This window comes from Lutjanus erythropterus, chromosome 4 (assembly GCF_056507025.1).
Source record: "Lutjanus erythropterus isolate fLutEry1 chromosome 4, fLutEry1.hap2, whole genome shotgun sequence".
Classification (NCBI taxonomy): domain Eukaryota; kingdom Metazoa; phylum Chordata; class Actinopteri; order Lutjaniformes; family Lutjanidae; genus Lutjanus; species Lutjanus erythropterus.
In genome coordinates, this window is record NC_139320.1 from 29,895,172 (window position 1) to 29,911,491 (window position 16,320).

Consider the following 16,320-nt stretch of genomic DNA (forward strand, 5'->3'; position numbering starts at 1 on the left):
CAGGGTATCTTCAAGTGATCAGGCTTGACTAAACCTAACAAAGGCAGTCAAGGATAAGCGGTCACACTGAGCTGGTTATCAGCTCGATGAGTCAGTCCAGGGTTTGCCAATGGAGACACCGGCGCATTCACATAAATGGGGCAGTGTTTGCAGAATCTGACCCATCGCAGCATGGACAAGACTACTGAAAGCACACTGGCATAATCTACAAATGAAGAGCAAATAATAAAGAAGAAGGCGATCCTAACCATCATAATCCAGAGTGAGAGATACACTCCTGCAGCTGCCATATGCATAGGTTGCAGTTAAAATAATGAAACACACAACATTAATCACACATTAAAACAGCTCAAAGTGTAAATTAAAAGTCATCTCACTACGTCCCCAAAGCCTCTCATGTGCTCTCATCTGAGTGTTTTCATAAGGGTGCCTGTTTTCAGCTGTGCCATCATTAGAGCATAAGTAGATTTGACACTAATTACATTTGTGTATTCAGTTAAATTAATGTGCTGCTTAGGTATGTGAGACAATTTTACTTTATTTTGTCAGTTGCACATGGTGCTGTCAAACTAATTTGGGAGAAATATATAATTTATTACATTTACTGATCATCTGTCTGTCATCTGATCTGCAGACAGATGATTAAATGTATTAAATTATAAACATTTGAGTGCAGCCCTCTCTGCTTTATATGGATAGATTAAGGATAACGCACCAGTCGGTCAGAGTGCAGTATAAAGCAGACTTGGGAGCAAATAAAAAGTAAATTAAAAAAACATAATTCAAAGCGGTCAGAAGGCTGACTTTCATGGCTTTATAAGTGCAACAAGTGCAAGGTTTTAGTGCTTTAGTCTTTATTGTAGGATGGAATCAGTACATAAAAGCATAATGAAATACCACTTTTCCCTCCTCCGCTCACTGTGCACCAAACTACTCAGGATCTTGGTGATGCTCAGTGCCATTTAATAAAGTGTTTTGATTGGTCAGCAGGCGGTGCTTTATCCATTTTGATCTTTTAACTTGAACAAAACCTGCTCTGAAGCAGGTTAGGCAGTAAGCTTAAGTTACCATGGCGATGTACCCCTGTAAAAAGTGAATCACCAAAGTAACTTAAAGGGTTAGTCTTAAAAGTGACCTCACTAACCACAAAACCTGGTGTGCAGTACAGGCCCCAGGTGATTGTGCTTGTCTCACACCCACAGAGCTGATGGATTTATAACAAAGGTATTGATGTGTTCCTGGACAAACCAGCCGCTGCTTCCTCTCCTACAGATAAGTTAAAAAGATTAACGCCTTGAGTGACGGTCTGTGGGAGGATTTCTTTCCTCCTGCCCGTGTCTTTGTCTGCTTAGTGCACACAGATCTGTGTCAGTGCCGCTCGTCTCCCTTTCTCTCCCAGCTCAAAACTACAGAAAAATATGTGCAATAAGTTTGTAATTTAACACAAACAACAGCGAACATGTCAGCAGTCTGTCAGCTTGGATCAACAACATTAAGTGGATGAAAATGCTTATCAATTATATAAACAGTGGGGTATATGTGAATGACAGATAAAAACAACACAGGGTCTTTTCCAAGTCTGTCACTTATCTAACTTGCTTTATATTTTGTATGCAAAACCCTTAGTAAGCTCAATTAATACCAAAAAAAGGACAGAAGAAGCTCTCAAGCTCTCAAAATATTGGAAAATTCATCAAAATAATACAAATTCATGGAAGTATGGAGCTTGAGGAGAGACATAACTGCTGGGTTAAATCTATGTACAGGTACCATGGATAGATTAGGTGTCACTTTTGGACACTGAGACTTGGCAACTGGTCTCATGAAGTTAAACCAGGTCAGAAAGAAAGTTGGATTATGGAAAGCAGGAACCTGATTTATGTAGGGAAGGTAAATATCTGTTAAAGCAGATATTCTGACAGCGTCATTAAATCTGGTAGAGCTTATACTGAAGCTGAGTTAGTGGGCTCAAGTGCCCTTTGGAAAACCAGCAACAAACAAATTTACTAGAAACAGCTGGAACACCGACAGACTGAACAACAGACACTACGATCTGACGGGGTGCATGTGTCAGAGCTGGGTCTATGTAGAGGTATTGATTATTGATGTGATGCGGCTGGTGAAGCATTGCTACACCTCTGGCACACCTGTCTCCACTCAAGCAATCACACACACACACACACACACACACACACACACACACGTCTGTAGAGGGCACGACAGCGTTTTCTCTTTTCTCTGAAAGCGCTGATCGAGAAAATGTTCAATTTGTTCTGGGTTATGAATTCATGAAATGAGAGGAATCGGTGTACAGAAATATGTTGGAGAAACCTCTTTAACATTCCTCTCATGATGGATGTCTTGTTTTATTGCTGTGTAATTTATATAGCAATTACCACAACAGATAACTCGGCAATTTGTTGGTAATGTTCCGTGACAATACTATTCCCAGAGCAGAAAAAATGCCTCATCAGTGCAGTGTTAATCAGTCACAGAAGAATGAAGGGTGTCAAAACAAAGATAACATTAAAAAATCAAGAAAGAAAACAACAAAACAAAACAATGAGGTGGAAGTAACTCATTACAAATACTCAAACTACTGTAATTAAGACATGTATTTATGTAGTTGTACTTTTATGAGCATGTTTTCAAGTCTGTAGTTTTACTTGTACTTAAGTATGCATTACACAATGTGGTCTACTTAGTTACTTTTAAAATCATCTAACAGTTTTGAATTCTACCACCACTAAATGCTGCAGCAACACGATGACACAATCTGACAGTCAGAAAGCCTCTTTAACACGTTAGTAATGCTGTTAAATGGTCACAGTTTGGTTACATTTAGGATAAGACCATATTTAGGGTTCCAGTAGTTACGTTCCGTTACTGAGGCGACTTGCAGCACAGATGATTTGGTTTCACAGGAGACTTGAACCCCAGTCTCCTGGTGAAAGTCTGTGTTCACTGAGGTGTAACTACAGCTACCACAGATGGAAACCCTTTTGTGATTCCTTGTGCATGTTATATTATCCTGAGGCATGTTTCACAGCTGAAAACCTACAGTACATGCAATTAATGAACCAGTTAGCTTCTCAATACATGTGCCAACATACAAACTATGAATGTGCACAGGCTTTTCAAATCACCTGGACTCACCCAACCAAATGTTCTCCCTAGTTTAATGTTTTAACACACAGAAGATGTTTTTCAAAAAGTGTGTCAGAGTCTTCTTCCAAGCCTAAAAAGCCACTCCACAGGCACACTAGATGTTGTAGGAGGAATACTGACATGAAGAAAGATTTGATCATGGGGAATTTGTTCAATACATCCATCTTGAAACCCTGCAGACAGCAGTACTTCTTGCAGTGGTGGAAATGTGACAAAATTGTAAAGACAGACTGCTTCAATTGCAAAACTAATGCTTAATGTTGGTCACCACAACGAAAAAGTAATCTGAGTACTACAATGCATTTCTGTGTAACGCGTTACCCCCAACACTGCACTCTGTGGGAATGTCATTTAGCTGTTTCTGTGTGGAAAATGTTGAAACACTGGTTTTATCTGATTTTGTAATTATGAATCAGTGATACAATTTAATATGAAACGTGGACAATAAACGCTTTTCTGCCTTCTGTGACTTTAATCTCTCTGGCTGAAACCAAACTGACTGTGTGGTGATGAAACCATTTAAAAAGGAAATTGAAAAAACATAACAGATGGAAGATATCATATCTGACAGATATTACAAAGAGATTACATTAGAACAGGATGGATAGTTCATGCAGTTTTGTTGGTATATGATTGACATTTTAATTTGTTTTGTCACGGGTTTGCAGAAGGGGTTGCAGAATGAGATAATATCACAATTACATTAGTTTGAATTAAATTACCTGTTCCAATGTGGAAGTCCATTTGTTGTGCAACTCAAGTTTTTGCAGCTTTCAGGAGTTTTGGAATCGAACTAAGTACAGCAGTGACGTGTTTTTAATTAACTGTGCTGCTGTTTTGTTAAACTGAAACAACACCACACCTTTAACAACTGTACACAGTATAACACTTATGCGTGCAAAGCAAAGTGCAACCGTTTCACAACACTGACCACATGTTCAACTTGGTTATTATAACCATGAAGGGCACCTGATTATGGATCTGCTCTCTGCAAAAGGTAATGGAAGAGTGGCACATCACCTGCATGCAAAATCAGACTTGGTGTGTGAACAGCACGATGTTGAAAGTGTTAACCTGCGCTATTTGCACGCTGACTGAAGAGACTGGATTACCCATAATATACAGTCTCTGACTCTGTATATTATAGTTTCTCTCTGTCTCTTTAACTGCACTCAAATCAACTTTAAACTCTGAGAGGCTCTGCAACATTAGTGAAATACACAATAATGAATACACAGTGGACTACCAACCCTGGAAATCCAACCTAAATATTTAAATAATAATAATAATGATGATCTTAAATGGCTTTATGAAAACAGATCCACTAAAAACAAAAACTAAAGGAAAACCACAAGGCTGGATATGAACAAACTAGGATGAAAATGTTACAATATTTATATTTTAAGACATATGCAATTACTCTACTTTGAATATTTATGTGTCTGATACTGTTTTTTGCAACAAATCATTCATTAAGCTGCTTAAATTATTTTTTACATGTCCCTCTCCCTTCTTAAAAAAAAAAAAAAAAAAAAAGGATCACTGATTAAACAAATATTTTTGTTTCAGATGTTTAACTGCTGGACCCGACATTTCTTTATGTGTCCTGGAGGTTTCGAGTTTTCACTTCACAGAGAAGTAAAAGTTGCAAAAATTGAAGAATATCAGACTGTAAGATAAGCAGTCAGCAGGTGTGCTGTGATCTCAAGCATCCTAATATGTTTTAAGTGGAAATAATAGTATGTTGCTGCCAGTATGGTGGTGCTGTTAACCAAACAACAGGTTTGCCCTGTGGGGAAAGGGAGGAGTGTGACCAAGGTAACAAACACCTTTTACACTTCAGAGCTGGCCCTGACCTTTGCAATTCTACACCTGTGCGGTTGTAGCTCATCATAGCTGATGAGTTACCAGTCGAAACAAACAGTCTCTGGTCATACACGATCGAGACCTGGTCATTATCAACAAAAAAGATGGACAATGGAAAGCCACCAGAGAGAGCAGAGCCAAACAAAGGACAAGAGGAGGAGGGGAACAGTCTGGATTGGCTCCTAGGAAAAGACAACCCAGAGATCATCCCTGTGCCTATGGATACCAACGTCTCAATATCTAGGTAACTGGTCCTACTGGGGAAGAACTGTGTGTTTCCTCTCTTTCCCACAGGTTATGAGTGTGACTTTTAATTATTAAATGATCCACACCTCAAGATCTCAACACAGAAATCAGTGTGGTTCCATAGCTGCTAAGAAAAATTTGCATTTGAGCCTGTAGGGACTCGGATGAGTATCAGGTGACATGGTGGCAGATTTCAGGTAAACAAGCTTCAGCTTGTTTCCGGACACGTTTCCCTGGAGACTCATGAACAAATATTGTGTTAACAAAGTGTCCTTTGCAAAAAGTATTGAAAAATTATGGGATGCAGGAGTAAAACACACTTAAGAATTGCATATTTGGAAATGTTGAACTGCATGATTTTCTACATTTCAGACAATTTGCTGCTGTGGACAACATTTACAGCGAAGCATTCACCAGGGAGAGAATCTTTGAAGCAGCATCCCAGGGAGACACATCTCAACTTAGGGGGCTGCTTGACTACCTGCGAGTTAATGATAGGCAACTTACGAGCCCAGAATTTATAGGCAAGTATTCAGGGAATAGTTCTATGTGTCTTGTTTTTAACTGATACGGTCCTACTGTTATCTGTGAACATATTACTTTGAAACAGTACAGCTAGTTTGTGCAGTGAGATGGATTTTGTTCATGCGGAACATGACTGTTTGCTGATGGCTTAAAGAGATTTTACTTTGTTTAGAAAAGGTGGCACTGAGGGTGAGAAGAAGTCAGAAGCAATTAATAAGATCAATTACATTTCACGTGTAACAGCTGTAATTCTTTATAATAAACAGTAAAACAGAAGGAGTATGATGTTCTGTTGTTTGGTCCATAAATATATTACAGCGAAATAAAGAATAATTGTAATTTTGTTTCAGATCAAACAAATGGGAAAACTGCACTCCTGAAAGCTTTGCTGAACCTTAAAGATGGAAAAAATGACACCGTTGAAGTCCTCCTTGACATAGCAGAGAAAACTGGAGACTTAGAAAATTTAATCAACACATCTTACAAAGATCCTTGCTACAAAGGTAGGTGAAAAAAAACTGAGTCATGAGTAATTGTGATAAGATAGAGAATGTCAAATGTTGTGTAGACTGTAAAGGTATTTGAGGCAAAATTGTGATTTTGGTGGAGGAAATGGATGATCTGTTGCACAAGCAGGAACAATTCCTTTAACAGTGAAGAGGAGACAAACAATACATGTAAAAGTAGAGTTAAGTAATCATATAAATATTCAAGATTTCCTAAGTGTGACTTAACTTTAGATATGGGTACATTAAACAAGACAAAGTCCCACTCATGGTGAAACTTGATTGTACAAACCATCTGAGTAATGTGCAGCATTAATCTTTATAAACAGATATCTGCAAATGAATGCAGAATCTGTAGATGAGGAATAAGATTTTGGAATCTGAGGCTTTCTGGCTTCTGTTTGTTGTCCAAGTAGTGTTGACCAGTCATGTTTGAACAGGCTTTGGTTGTATGCAGACAAACAGTCTATGAGGAGATCAAAAGGTGAAACATCTTGGCTACTGTCTGGTTCACACTCAGCTCCTTTAAAAATGAATCTGCATTCATGTGCAGATATCATTTTATGGAAGCTAACCTTCAACTTCATTCACTGTCAAGTTGCTACGCAAGCCAATAAAACATCATCAGTGTGCGTCAAGTCACATCATCAATCTATGCTGCTTGTAGAGATACAACAAAATGATGCTAAGCAGTAATCAAGTCCTTGCAATAGTTGCATTTATGTGTCTGGAAAAGAAGGAAGGGGAGTTTTTCTCTTGCCAGTGTCACGTAGATCATTGTATCATTCCATGCTGCATTTCTATAGGTTGGTTAGTAGAGGTAGGTCGTAGCAGCAGTCACATTGTGAGATGACTTCCAAGACTTTTGTCTCAGGTTAAGACCGTGACAATGGCCATCTTTGAATCACTCTCAAAGTGAAACGTAAAGCAGGGCCACTGTTTTGAAACAACAGCCAAAGATATCGCCACATTTAGTCGTCCTTTATTTGAGACAGCCCAAAATTGCACAGTGTATACCCAGCTTCATCCAGAAAACTGCTCGCTAGCCCTGAGATTTTGGTTGTTGGCCTCAGAAGCTTAATCATTGTGAGATGCTAACCAATGGATTCTGAGACTGGAGCTGACTGAATGAACACAAACACAGGACAAACAAAGGGGCTTAGATCTAATAAGATATGTGGTCTACAAATATTGGCTTAGTCACGGTGACAGGGGCAAACCCTGATGGTAATGCCCTTTGGAAGTGTCCGTTAGAATCGCATCTGACATGAGACTTATATCACTAAATTCTTAAACGGTTAGTTTTGGTTTCACATTGCAATCATGCAAGCATACTTAAGAAATGCATGATACACCTACCCACTGTCGTCATTACCTGCGTCAGCTGCATCTTCTTTGTAAACGGGCATGTGTCTGATCGATAATAAAAACTAAGGGGGCCATGCGAGACTGTGCAACCGGGGTGGTCATGGGAATTATCAAGATATTGTTATCATAGAAACAGAACCCATGTGCCGTGCCGTTTTTCAACAGCAAAGATGCTACATCTCACTGCTCCACAGCCATCAGCCAGTGCGTTTCTGCCAGAAAAATCTGTCCGAAAGTTCAAACCATCCAAACGATGTTTTCACAGTAGAAACACACTGAAACATGGTTCAATTTGATCCAGATCGAGACCATGTCTTTTGGTTGTTTGGTTTCATACCTGTGATGTTGGTTTAGATCAAACTGGAAAGTCCAAAAGTCCAGACCAAATGAGGTAGGTGTGAAAGGACCTTTAGTCTTGAGAGAGTAACATAGTGCAGAAAACGTTAACAGCTTGTTTCCTGTCACAATAAAACACTTGTCATAGGTCAGACAGCCTTGCACATCGCCATTGAGAGACGGAGCTTTGACCACGTGAAACTGCTGGTCCAGAAAGGAGCAGATGTACAAGCCAAAGCCAATGGGAAGTTCTTCCAGCGTAATGCAGGACTGGGCTTTTATTTTGGTGAGTAATTATATCCTGAAAATACCCAGAGGCTACATTTTAGATCTGAGTTGTTTTATGGCCAATCTCCGATCTCACCTTTGTGTGTTTCCAATAGGAGAACTTCCTTTATCACTGGCTGCCTGCACCAACCAGCCCAACATTGTGTCCTTCCTCATGGAAAACCCTTACAGAAGAGCTGACCTGACTGACAAAGACTCAGAGGGAAACACCGTCTTGCACAGTTTGGTGGTCATAGCAGACAATACGACAGAAACCACAGATATGATTGCAATGATCTATGATGACATCCTTATTCACCACAACAAACTGGAGAAAAAAATAAAAGTCAAGTTGGAAGCAATTGAAAACAATCAGGGGTTGACTCCTCTGAAGTTAGCAGCCAAACTTGGCAAGATTGGGGTAGGTCTATTTTTCTTTTGAAGGTCTTATTGTTTATTTTCAGATATAGATACAGATTTAGTTTCTTTCTCAAGTATGTAACAGTTGTATTTGTCATGGGATGCATTGCCTTATAACATCACTATAATGTTCACATTAATACTAGATTAACACCACCTGAGTAAACCTGTCATATGTGTGCAAGGCATGAAAGGGTTCCTTGCATTGTCACACAAGATAAGACCTTTTAGATAGATAAGATCTTTTTTCTGCTCTCTCATTGGTCAGCTGTTCAGGCATATGTTACATCGGGAATTCACGGATGAGGACATGAGGCCGCTGTCCAGAAAGTTTAAAGAATGGGTCTACGGACCCGTTCACTCCTCACTTTATGACATGAGCTCCATCGACACCAATGAAGAAAACTCTGTGTTGGAGATCGTCATCTTCGGCAGTGAAATCCCGGTAAGAAATAATCTATTTTGATTCAATTTTAACTTATGATGATCTGCACATGAAGGTCTACAAAATTACATTTTTCTCTAGTGTGGTTTTTTTTTGGTATGTTGGTATGCTCATGGTCGCAGTGAAGCCTTTTAAACATTGACAGGAACAGTCCTGGGTGGCATGTGCAGTATGTAAGAGATAGAGATGTTCCGACACTCTTTTTTTCCTCCCCAATACCAATTCAGTTAGCTTACAACACAGCTGGATTCGGAAGATCATGCAAGAATCCATCTTTCCATCCTTGAAGCTATCCAGTTGTGTCCACACCAAAGTGGTGCAGCCAATCAGCATCCTTGGACAAACTACTATCAGCTATGGCAGTGGTTTTAGGTGTGCTATGGAAATGACTCGTCTCAAACAAACAATGGTGGCTCCTGAAGAGGTTAGCGTTAATATTGTGATTGCATCAGTTATATCAGAACTGGACAGTTTTCTTTCTTGAAAGAAGCGCAAAGAACAGCGCTAAAAGCTTATCTCGATGGAAAAGATATTTTCACTCCTCTCCTGACCAGCTTCAGCAAGAGTTTGATCTGATTGGTTGAAAGTGATGAAGCCTGTATTGGACGTGATAGACAGATGATTCATCCAGTCACCTGCAAAGTGTTTTTTGAAAGTGCTTGCCCTTTTCCAAACAGTCTCTAAGAACAACTTCCCAGATGGTTCTGTGTAACAAACCATCTGGTATGTCCGGTTACTGATTCAGATGCCTGGGCCCTAGATAGACTTGCAGTCCATTTCAATAATTCAATAATTAAGAATGATAAAAATCACAAGCAGTCGGTCAAGTAGTTATTTATGAAATCTTACTTTGACATGGAAAAGATCTCATCTCCAAGCAAAGTCTAGACTTGACATAAGTGATTTTCCTGCTTGTTATGAAGGGGTTTTGCAGGTAGACATGCAAATGTATCCAAACCTTTGGTGAACATTAGGAATAATCAATTAACGGTGTGAGGGATTAATTGCAATGCACTCTTGTTTGCTGAGTAATACATGTTGCCTGTCTTTGGCCTCCTCTACCATCGCTGTGAAAAAGTTTGCTTTTCTCTTTTGGTCCCCAGCTATTCCTGACTAAGCACTCATTTATGCTGTAGAACATAAGGGGAAATCACAGACTGTAGGGCAGGTGTGGTCAATTTTAAGTTAATTTGAGATTTATAGATCACATATGCATAAGTTACAAATGGACTTCTTAGAACCTTCATGGAGCAAGGTTTTTTATGCTCAGCATATTTTAGGAATCAAGCATAAGCACATTGTCAAAACTTATCGTAAGACTAAGTATAAATCTAAGAAATATTTTTGTAAATGAAGCACATGAACTTTGCGTATCAGCCGATACCAAATGCTAATCCAGTGCCTGAGCATTAAGATATATACATGCACATCATAACGATTTTTTAACAGCTGTATACTACTAACTCTGTACTGGACACATTAATTTGTGTTCCTGTTGTCCAACACAACATCCTCCTGCCTCAGATAATATGGTGCATGAATAAGTTAATGTCCTGCCATTACATTTTACTGTGTTTTAATCGACCTGTGAACGTTTCTTTAGAATCGTCCTGAGATGCTGCAGATCGAGCCTCTTCGCAGTCTTCTCCAGGATAAATGGGACAGGTTTGCTTCCAAGTTATTCTTGATGAACTTCTTGGTTTACCTGATGTACCTGATCATCTTCACCACTGTGGCCTTCTACAGAAAGGAAGGACAGGTAAGGCAAAAAAAAAAAAAGCTCTCTAACTTAAACCGTGTTTTGACAACTTCAGCAGGCTAAGCAAAGACTCCTAATCTTTTGACCCACAGCCACCATTTCCCATTGAAGATGTCCCACTTGACTACCTCCGTTGCTTTGGTGAGCTCATCAGTGTCGCTGGAGCGGTGTGGTTCCTCTATAAAGCGGTGAGAAAGTGGAATCTACCTCAGTAAGTCACACAAAGCGTCTAAAGGAAATTCAAACTTAATCCATCTTTTACAGATAACTATTTTCAAGAGGAACCCTCCAACATTCAAGGCTCTTTACACTGACGGATTCAGTGACATTCTGTTGTAAGTATTACCATGAAATCTTTTTTTATTCCCAAACCTCTTGTGAAGGATACATTTTAATATCATTACCTCTCCACTTTGTTTGCATTCGTAGCTTCCTGCAGGCAACACTGATTCTGATCTGCACAGTTTTGTACGGCTGTGGACGGAGGGAATACGTTGGCCTCCTTGTGATCTCGCTGGCTCTCGCCTGGATCAATGTCCTTTACTACTCAAGAGGCTCTAAACAACTGGGGGTGTACAGTGTGATGATGGAGAGAGTAAGAATTAATCAAAAGTCCCAGGAAAAGTTGGCTGATCAGAAATTGATTGCATGTTTTAAGGTCTGTTCCTCTTTTTCAGATGATCCTGGGTGATCTGTTACAGTTTTTATGTGTCTATGGCGTCTTACTCTTTGGATTTTCTGCTGGTAAGACTTTCATGAACTCCAAATGCATGCACAATGAAGACTAATGCTTTCCAAGGTAAAGACTTCTGACAATTTTCCTCTTTATCGTAGCTATTGTTGCTCTCATAGACGACTCCTTCCCAGCTATTAAAAAACTGGCCAATGGCACAGGGGCACGTGGGAGGAGCTTTGGCATGGAGACATTTAAGTGCAAGAAGCCGAGTTACAACGACATCCGCTTTACAACACTGGAACTGTTCAAGTTCACTATTGGAATGGGAGATCTGGAGTTTACTGACCACGTTCAGTACAAGGAGGTTTTCTACATCCTGCTCATCTTGTACATAGTCCTCACTTACATCCTGCTGCTCAACATGCTCATCGCTCTGATGGGCAACACCGTCGAAAGAATCTCCAAAGAAAGTGAAAACATCTGGAACCTGCAGGTGGGAGGCTGTTCTACTCTGGAAACTTGCTTTCAGTACACAAACAGCTAATGTTCGTCTCTACCCAGCAAACATTTTTTCTTGCATCTGGAAAACAAGATATTTAGGCCAGGAAATCTCTGCAGCACTACAATACCAATACTTTTTTCAAAAAAAGTGTGATTTAGGTGTGAGTGTGATTTGGATATTGCACTCGGTCATACAAGTAGCAAGTCAACAACTTTCCTAAGGGCAGAGATATACTTGCTTTAAACTACGCGTTCGCATACGCACCCCTACGCATCCCTACGCTTCATGGCTGCCTCGCGTATCCTGCGTCCATTTGGAGCGATGGTTGTGCGCGTCCTCAGAAATTAACGCGACGCATACGCGAACGCAAACGCATGGTTAAACAGCAAGTATATCTCCGGCCTAATACAACCAGACATCAAGCAAGTGCAACAACACAACACAACAACAAAAAGACCAGCTTGTTGCCTGTCTTGCAGCCTTTTTTAATAACAACTAAGAACCAGTCCACCTCTATATCTTGTCTGGATTCTTGTTCAGTGATTCTCTTTATCTCCTCTTAGCTTCCTACATCAGTGTCGTCTTTGGTCTCTTTGCCTTTGCCATGATATGCGCAGAGGCTGAGTCCAGTTACACTGTCTGCTAGTTCGCACTCCAGTTCTGGTACGACTGGAGCCACTGCATGATACGGCTCAACACAAGCTAAGCCAAAACTCAAATGTGACACTGATTGGTTGTGCAACATGGGACGCCCTACACAAAGTCTGCATTTTTAAAAGACCAAACTACCATCAGTAGTGATCACAGATTTTCTTATTCACTCAAATAATGGCAGCCCGCAAAACCTCCGCCTGCATTTAGGGAGTACTACCTGCAGTGGAAAAAGAAGTACCAAGAGAGAGTAAAGTTGAGTCATACCATGCAGTGGAACAGAATACTACTGCATCATGCTCTTTTCGTAGCATGTCCACCAAAGTTACATAGTGCGAGAAAAGGCATATGGATCACAGAATGGAAATGATAGAGACACCATTCACCCCATTACAGCCAGTGTAGCATTAAAGTGATTTTGAATTAAATTATTTTAAGGCAGAATAGTTGCAAAAGCTTTAAGGATTTCTGAATATTAGTAGAGCCAACTAAGTAATTGCCAACGTGTAATTTATTTGAGAAAAAAAACAGTCATTCAATCCTCTGATTATAGCATCTTAAATATGAATATTTTCTGGTTTCTTTACTCCTTTATGACAGTAATTTGCATATTATTTCCTTGTTGGCAAAACAAGACATTTAAGGACATCATCTTGGGCTCTGTGAAACACTGGTTGACATTTTTCAAATTAATCAACAATGAAAATAATAGTTAGTGGCAGCACCACAGCCAACCCAAGAAATTTAGATTTCATTTGCCAGAAGGATGCTAAACCACCCTAGAAAACAGAGTGGATATCATATATATACTTTTACTAATAGGAGCATTGAAATATGATTCATACAAATTATGGCAAGTGATTTATGTTGTGTGAAGACACACAGTTGTTTTATTTTACATGTAAACCACTAACATTTTGTTCTACATCCTCAGAGAGCTTTTACAATTCTGGACATGGAGAGGACTCTGCCGAGGTTCCTGAGAAATAAGCTGTACTCCGGAGTGACAAAGATTGTGTGTCTCAGAAGTGAGCGGGATGGAAATCGCAGATTTTTCAGGTAAACCATCACTGGATGTGTCTGATATTAGGCTCTGTTGTAAGTCTGCACAGGTGTTGCACAAACTAGTCTGTATTTCCATATGCCTACTGTATACTATACTCTATAAACTATGTCCTAGTATGATTTTACACCCAGCACACACATAATACTGGCAAACTCCTTTAAAGGGTCAATTCTCGCAGATTACAAAAAAAAAAAAAAACATTTTTTCACCTGTAGTTGTGTGTAATCATGCAAATTATTTCACCTTTGTGCTGTGTTGTTGGGAGGGAATTTGTGCTCCTCAGAGCACGAAAAAAAATCACATTTAAAGTTTTCGGAAAGGTTGGCCTGCTTCACCAAGAAACTCCACAGATCTCACAGAGACCAATTTTGCACGGGGAGCATTTATTTGGTAGAAAATCGTTCCAGTTATCAGAAGAGTCGGTGGATTATCCACAGGGAGACTCTGCTGTTCCTCTCCACTCAAAAGTCTGTTTTTCTTCTGTTTATGTTCCCTAAAATGTCTGATCTGGACTATACTGACTTGTATCTGTGCAAAGTTTGTGCCTGCATAAGTGTTTTAACATGAGTCTACAAAAGAGGGAAATGTTCCTTAAAAATGTGATAGAAAACAAACATACTCCAGGCAAGATTGATTTGGTGAAGCCAGTGCCTGTCTGGTATGAAAATGACTGTGAAGAAACCTGAAACCTCCAGCACAGAGCAGACCTGTCAGTACAGAGAGCAGAGTCAGCATTAGCTGTGTCAACCACTGTCAGTTAAAAGCTAACAGGCTAACAAACAAATTACAGATGTTAACTACACTTACCGCTCTGATATGTCTGCTAGTTGTAGATTTTGGTGCACGCCAGACTCCTCACCTGAGTCTGCGTCTGGCTGAATCTCCTTGATATTTCTGCTAATGTTAGCCATCTTGATGCTCACTGCTCTGTTAACACTCATCCAAGTAGCCATGGTGGGTGGGACATGAGGCCAGATCCAGAATTTAATGAGGGAAACCAATGTGAGACAAAATAATAATCACTGTCTATTTTTAAAAACATGTCTGGAGGGGAACTTGAAATATTTCTGTTTTCTTAAAGCACCCCCCAAAAAGAGAGAATACAGTGAATACCACTGGATAACTGGGGGAAATGTTTGTTGTTGTTGTTTTTAATTATGCTAAACTGACTCCTGTGCTGCAACATTACTTTACGACGATATAGTTGTGTCAAGCATTTCTAGTGTTTAATCAAAAGATCAAAAGAATCTTCTTCCACTCCAGGGTGGAGGAAATGAACTGGAAAAAATGGCGGTCAGATCTTGGCGTGATCCAGGAGGAAGACCCCGGGGATCACATGATGAAGCCGCAGCCCAGTGAGCCGTCTCCTGGTAGAGCGACAGACCACACACAGACACACAGACTTTCTGTTGTTGTTCCTTGTTACTGAAAAGTCTCTTGCCATTCGATCTTTCAGGGAGTCCGTGGAGCTTCAGCCCATTCCTGGGGAGGATTCGTGCCGGACGACGCCAACCACAGATCTCCAGTGAGCCCTAGGTCCATCAACATGTCAAGATCCAAAATTTAAAGCTACTGCAAGGAACTTTCAGATTTTGTTGATTTTGGAGCCCCCTGTGGACAGAAGTGGTCATGTTTCCATCATAATAACCACAAACTATAATGTCAAAAATAACATTATCTAAATAGAAATCTCCACCTACTTCTTTTTAATTGGCTGAGGTAATACCTTCTCTATTTGTATATTAACAATATAGAATCAGCCAATCTTCTCTCTGATGGTCTCGTTAACTTATGCAGGTCATACAGAGGCATCACTAGTATTAGACTGAGGTTGTTTCATAGCCAGTTAAAAACTCCTTGTAGTGGCTTCAAAGGTACAGTTCACCACCGAATCAAACACATATTTTCCTCTTGCCTATACTATTTATCCACTGAGACTGTTTTGGTCTATGTTGCAGAGTTTTAGAGAGACGCCTGCCTTCTTCTGAACATTTTAGAACTAGATGGCACTCAGCTCTACAGAAATCATGACCCAGTTACTCAACATAATCCACAGACCTTCTGAGCAGTTTCACGTAGGAACTACTTTCTTTCTGCTGAACTACACTACACCGACTCACCACACAAAAGGAAGCATGCATCTGCTCCTGGCCGAGAGGCTCACACTCGTGACACAGCGGGATGCAGACATTAATGGCGTCCTGATCGACTGAGCTGTAACCTCAACGCCCACGAGTAGATCTTGAGTAATCGGGTCATGATTTCTGGAAAGAGACATTACATTACTTGTAAATAGCATTACAAGCCAAAGTTTTTTTTTGTTGTTGTTGTTGTATGCTGTCACCTTTTTATGTTCTAGTTTCTTTCAAAACAATATTTGCACTGTTATTAACTACAATGACTGAAACTCTTAATTATACCTTTAATGTACACAAACTCTAACTCCCTTGTTTTGTAACTAGGTCATAGAATAAGTATTTAATTAAAGTCTAATTTAAAACCAAGTAGAATTTGAACTT

At 39.8% G+C, this 16,320-nt stretch overlaps 1 protein-coding gene across 1 annotated transcript; it reads left to right on the forward strand.

Annotated features, from left to right (window-relative positions):
• Positions 1-5,003: 5,003 nt before the first annotated feature.
• LOC146328534 (transient receptor potential cation channel subfamily V member 1-like) lies at positions 5,004-16,299 on the forward strand. The gene is made up of 15 exons (XM_084717576.1): positions 5,004-5,278; positions 5,653-5,804; positions 6,156-6,308; positions 8,164-8,301; positions 8,399-8,703; positions 8,971-9,147; positions 10,751-10,906; positions 10,999-11,094; positions 11,171-11,241; positions 11,336-11,501; positions 11,584-11,650; positions 11,741-12,075; positions 13,670-13,794; positions 15,065-15,171; positions 15,258-16,299. Exons 1-15 carry the CDS (start codon positions 5,139-5,141, stop codon positions 15,335-15,337), a joined length of 2,268 nt encoding a protein of 755 aa, XP_084573702.1. The 5' UTR covers positions 5,004-5,138; the 3' UTR covers positions 15,338-16,299.
• The last annotated feature ends 21 nt before the right edge of the window (positions 16,300-16,320 follow it).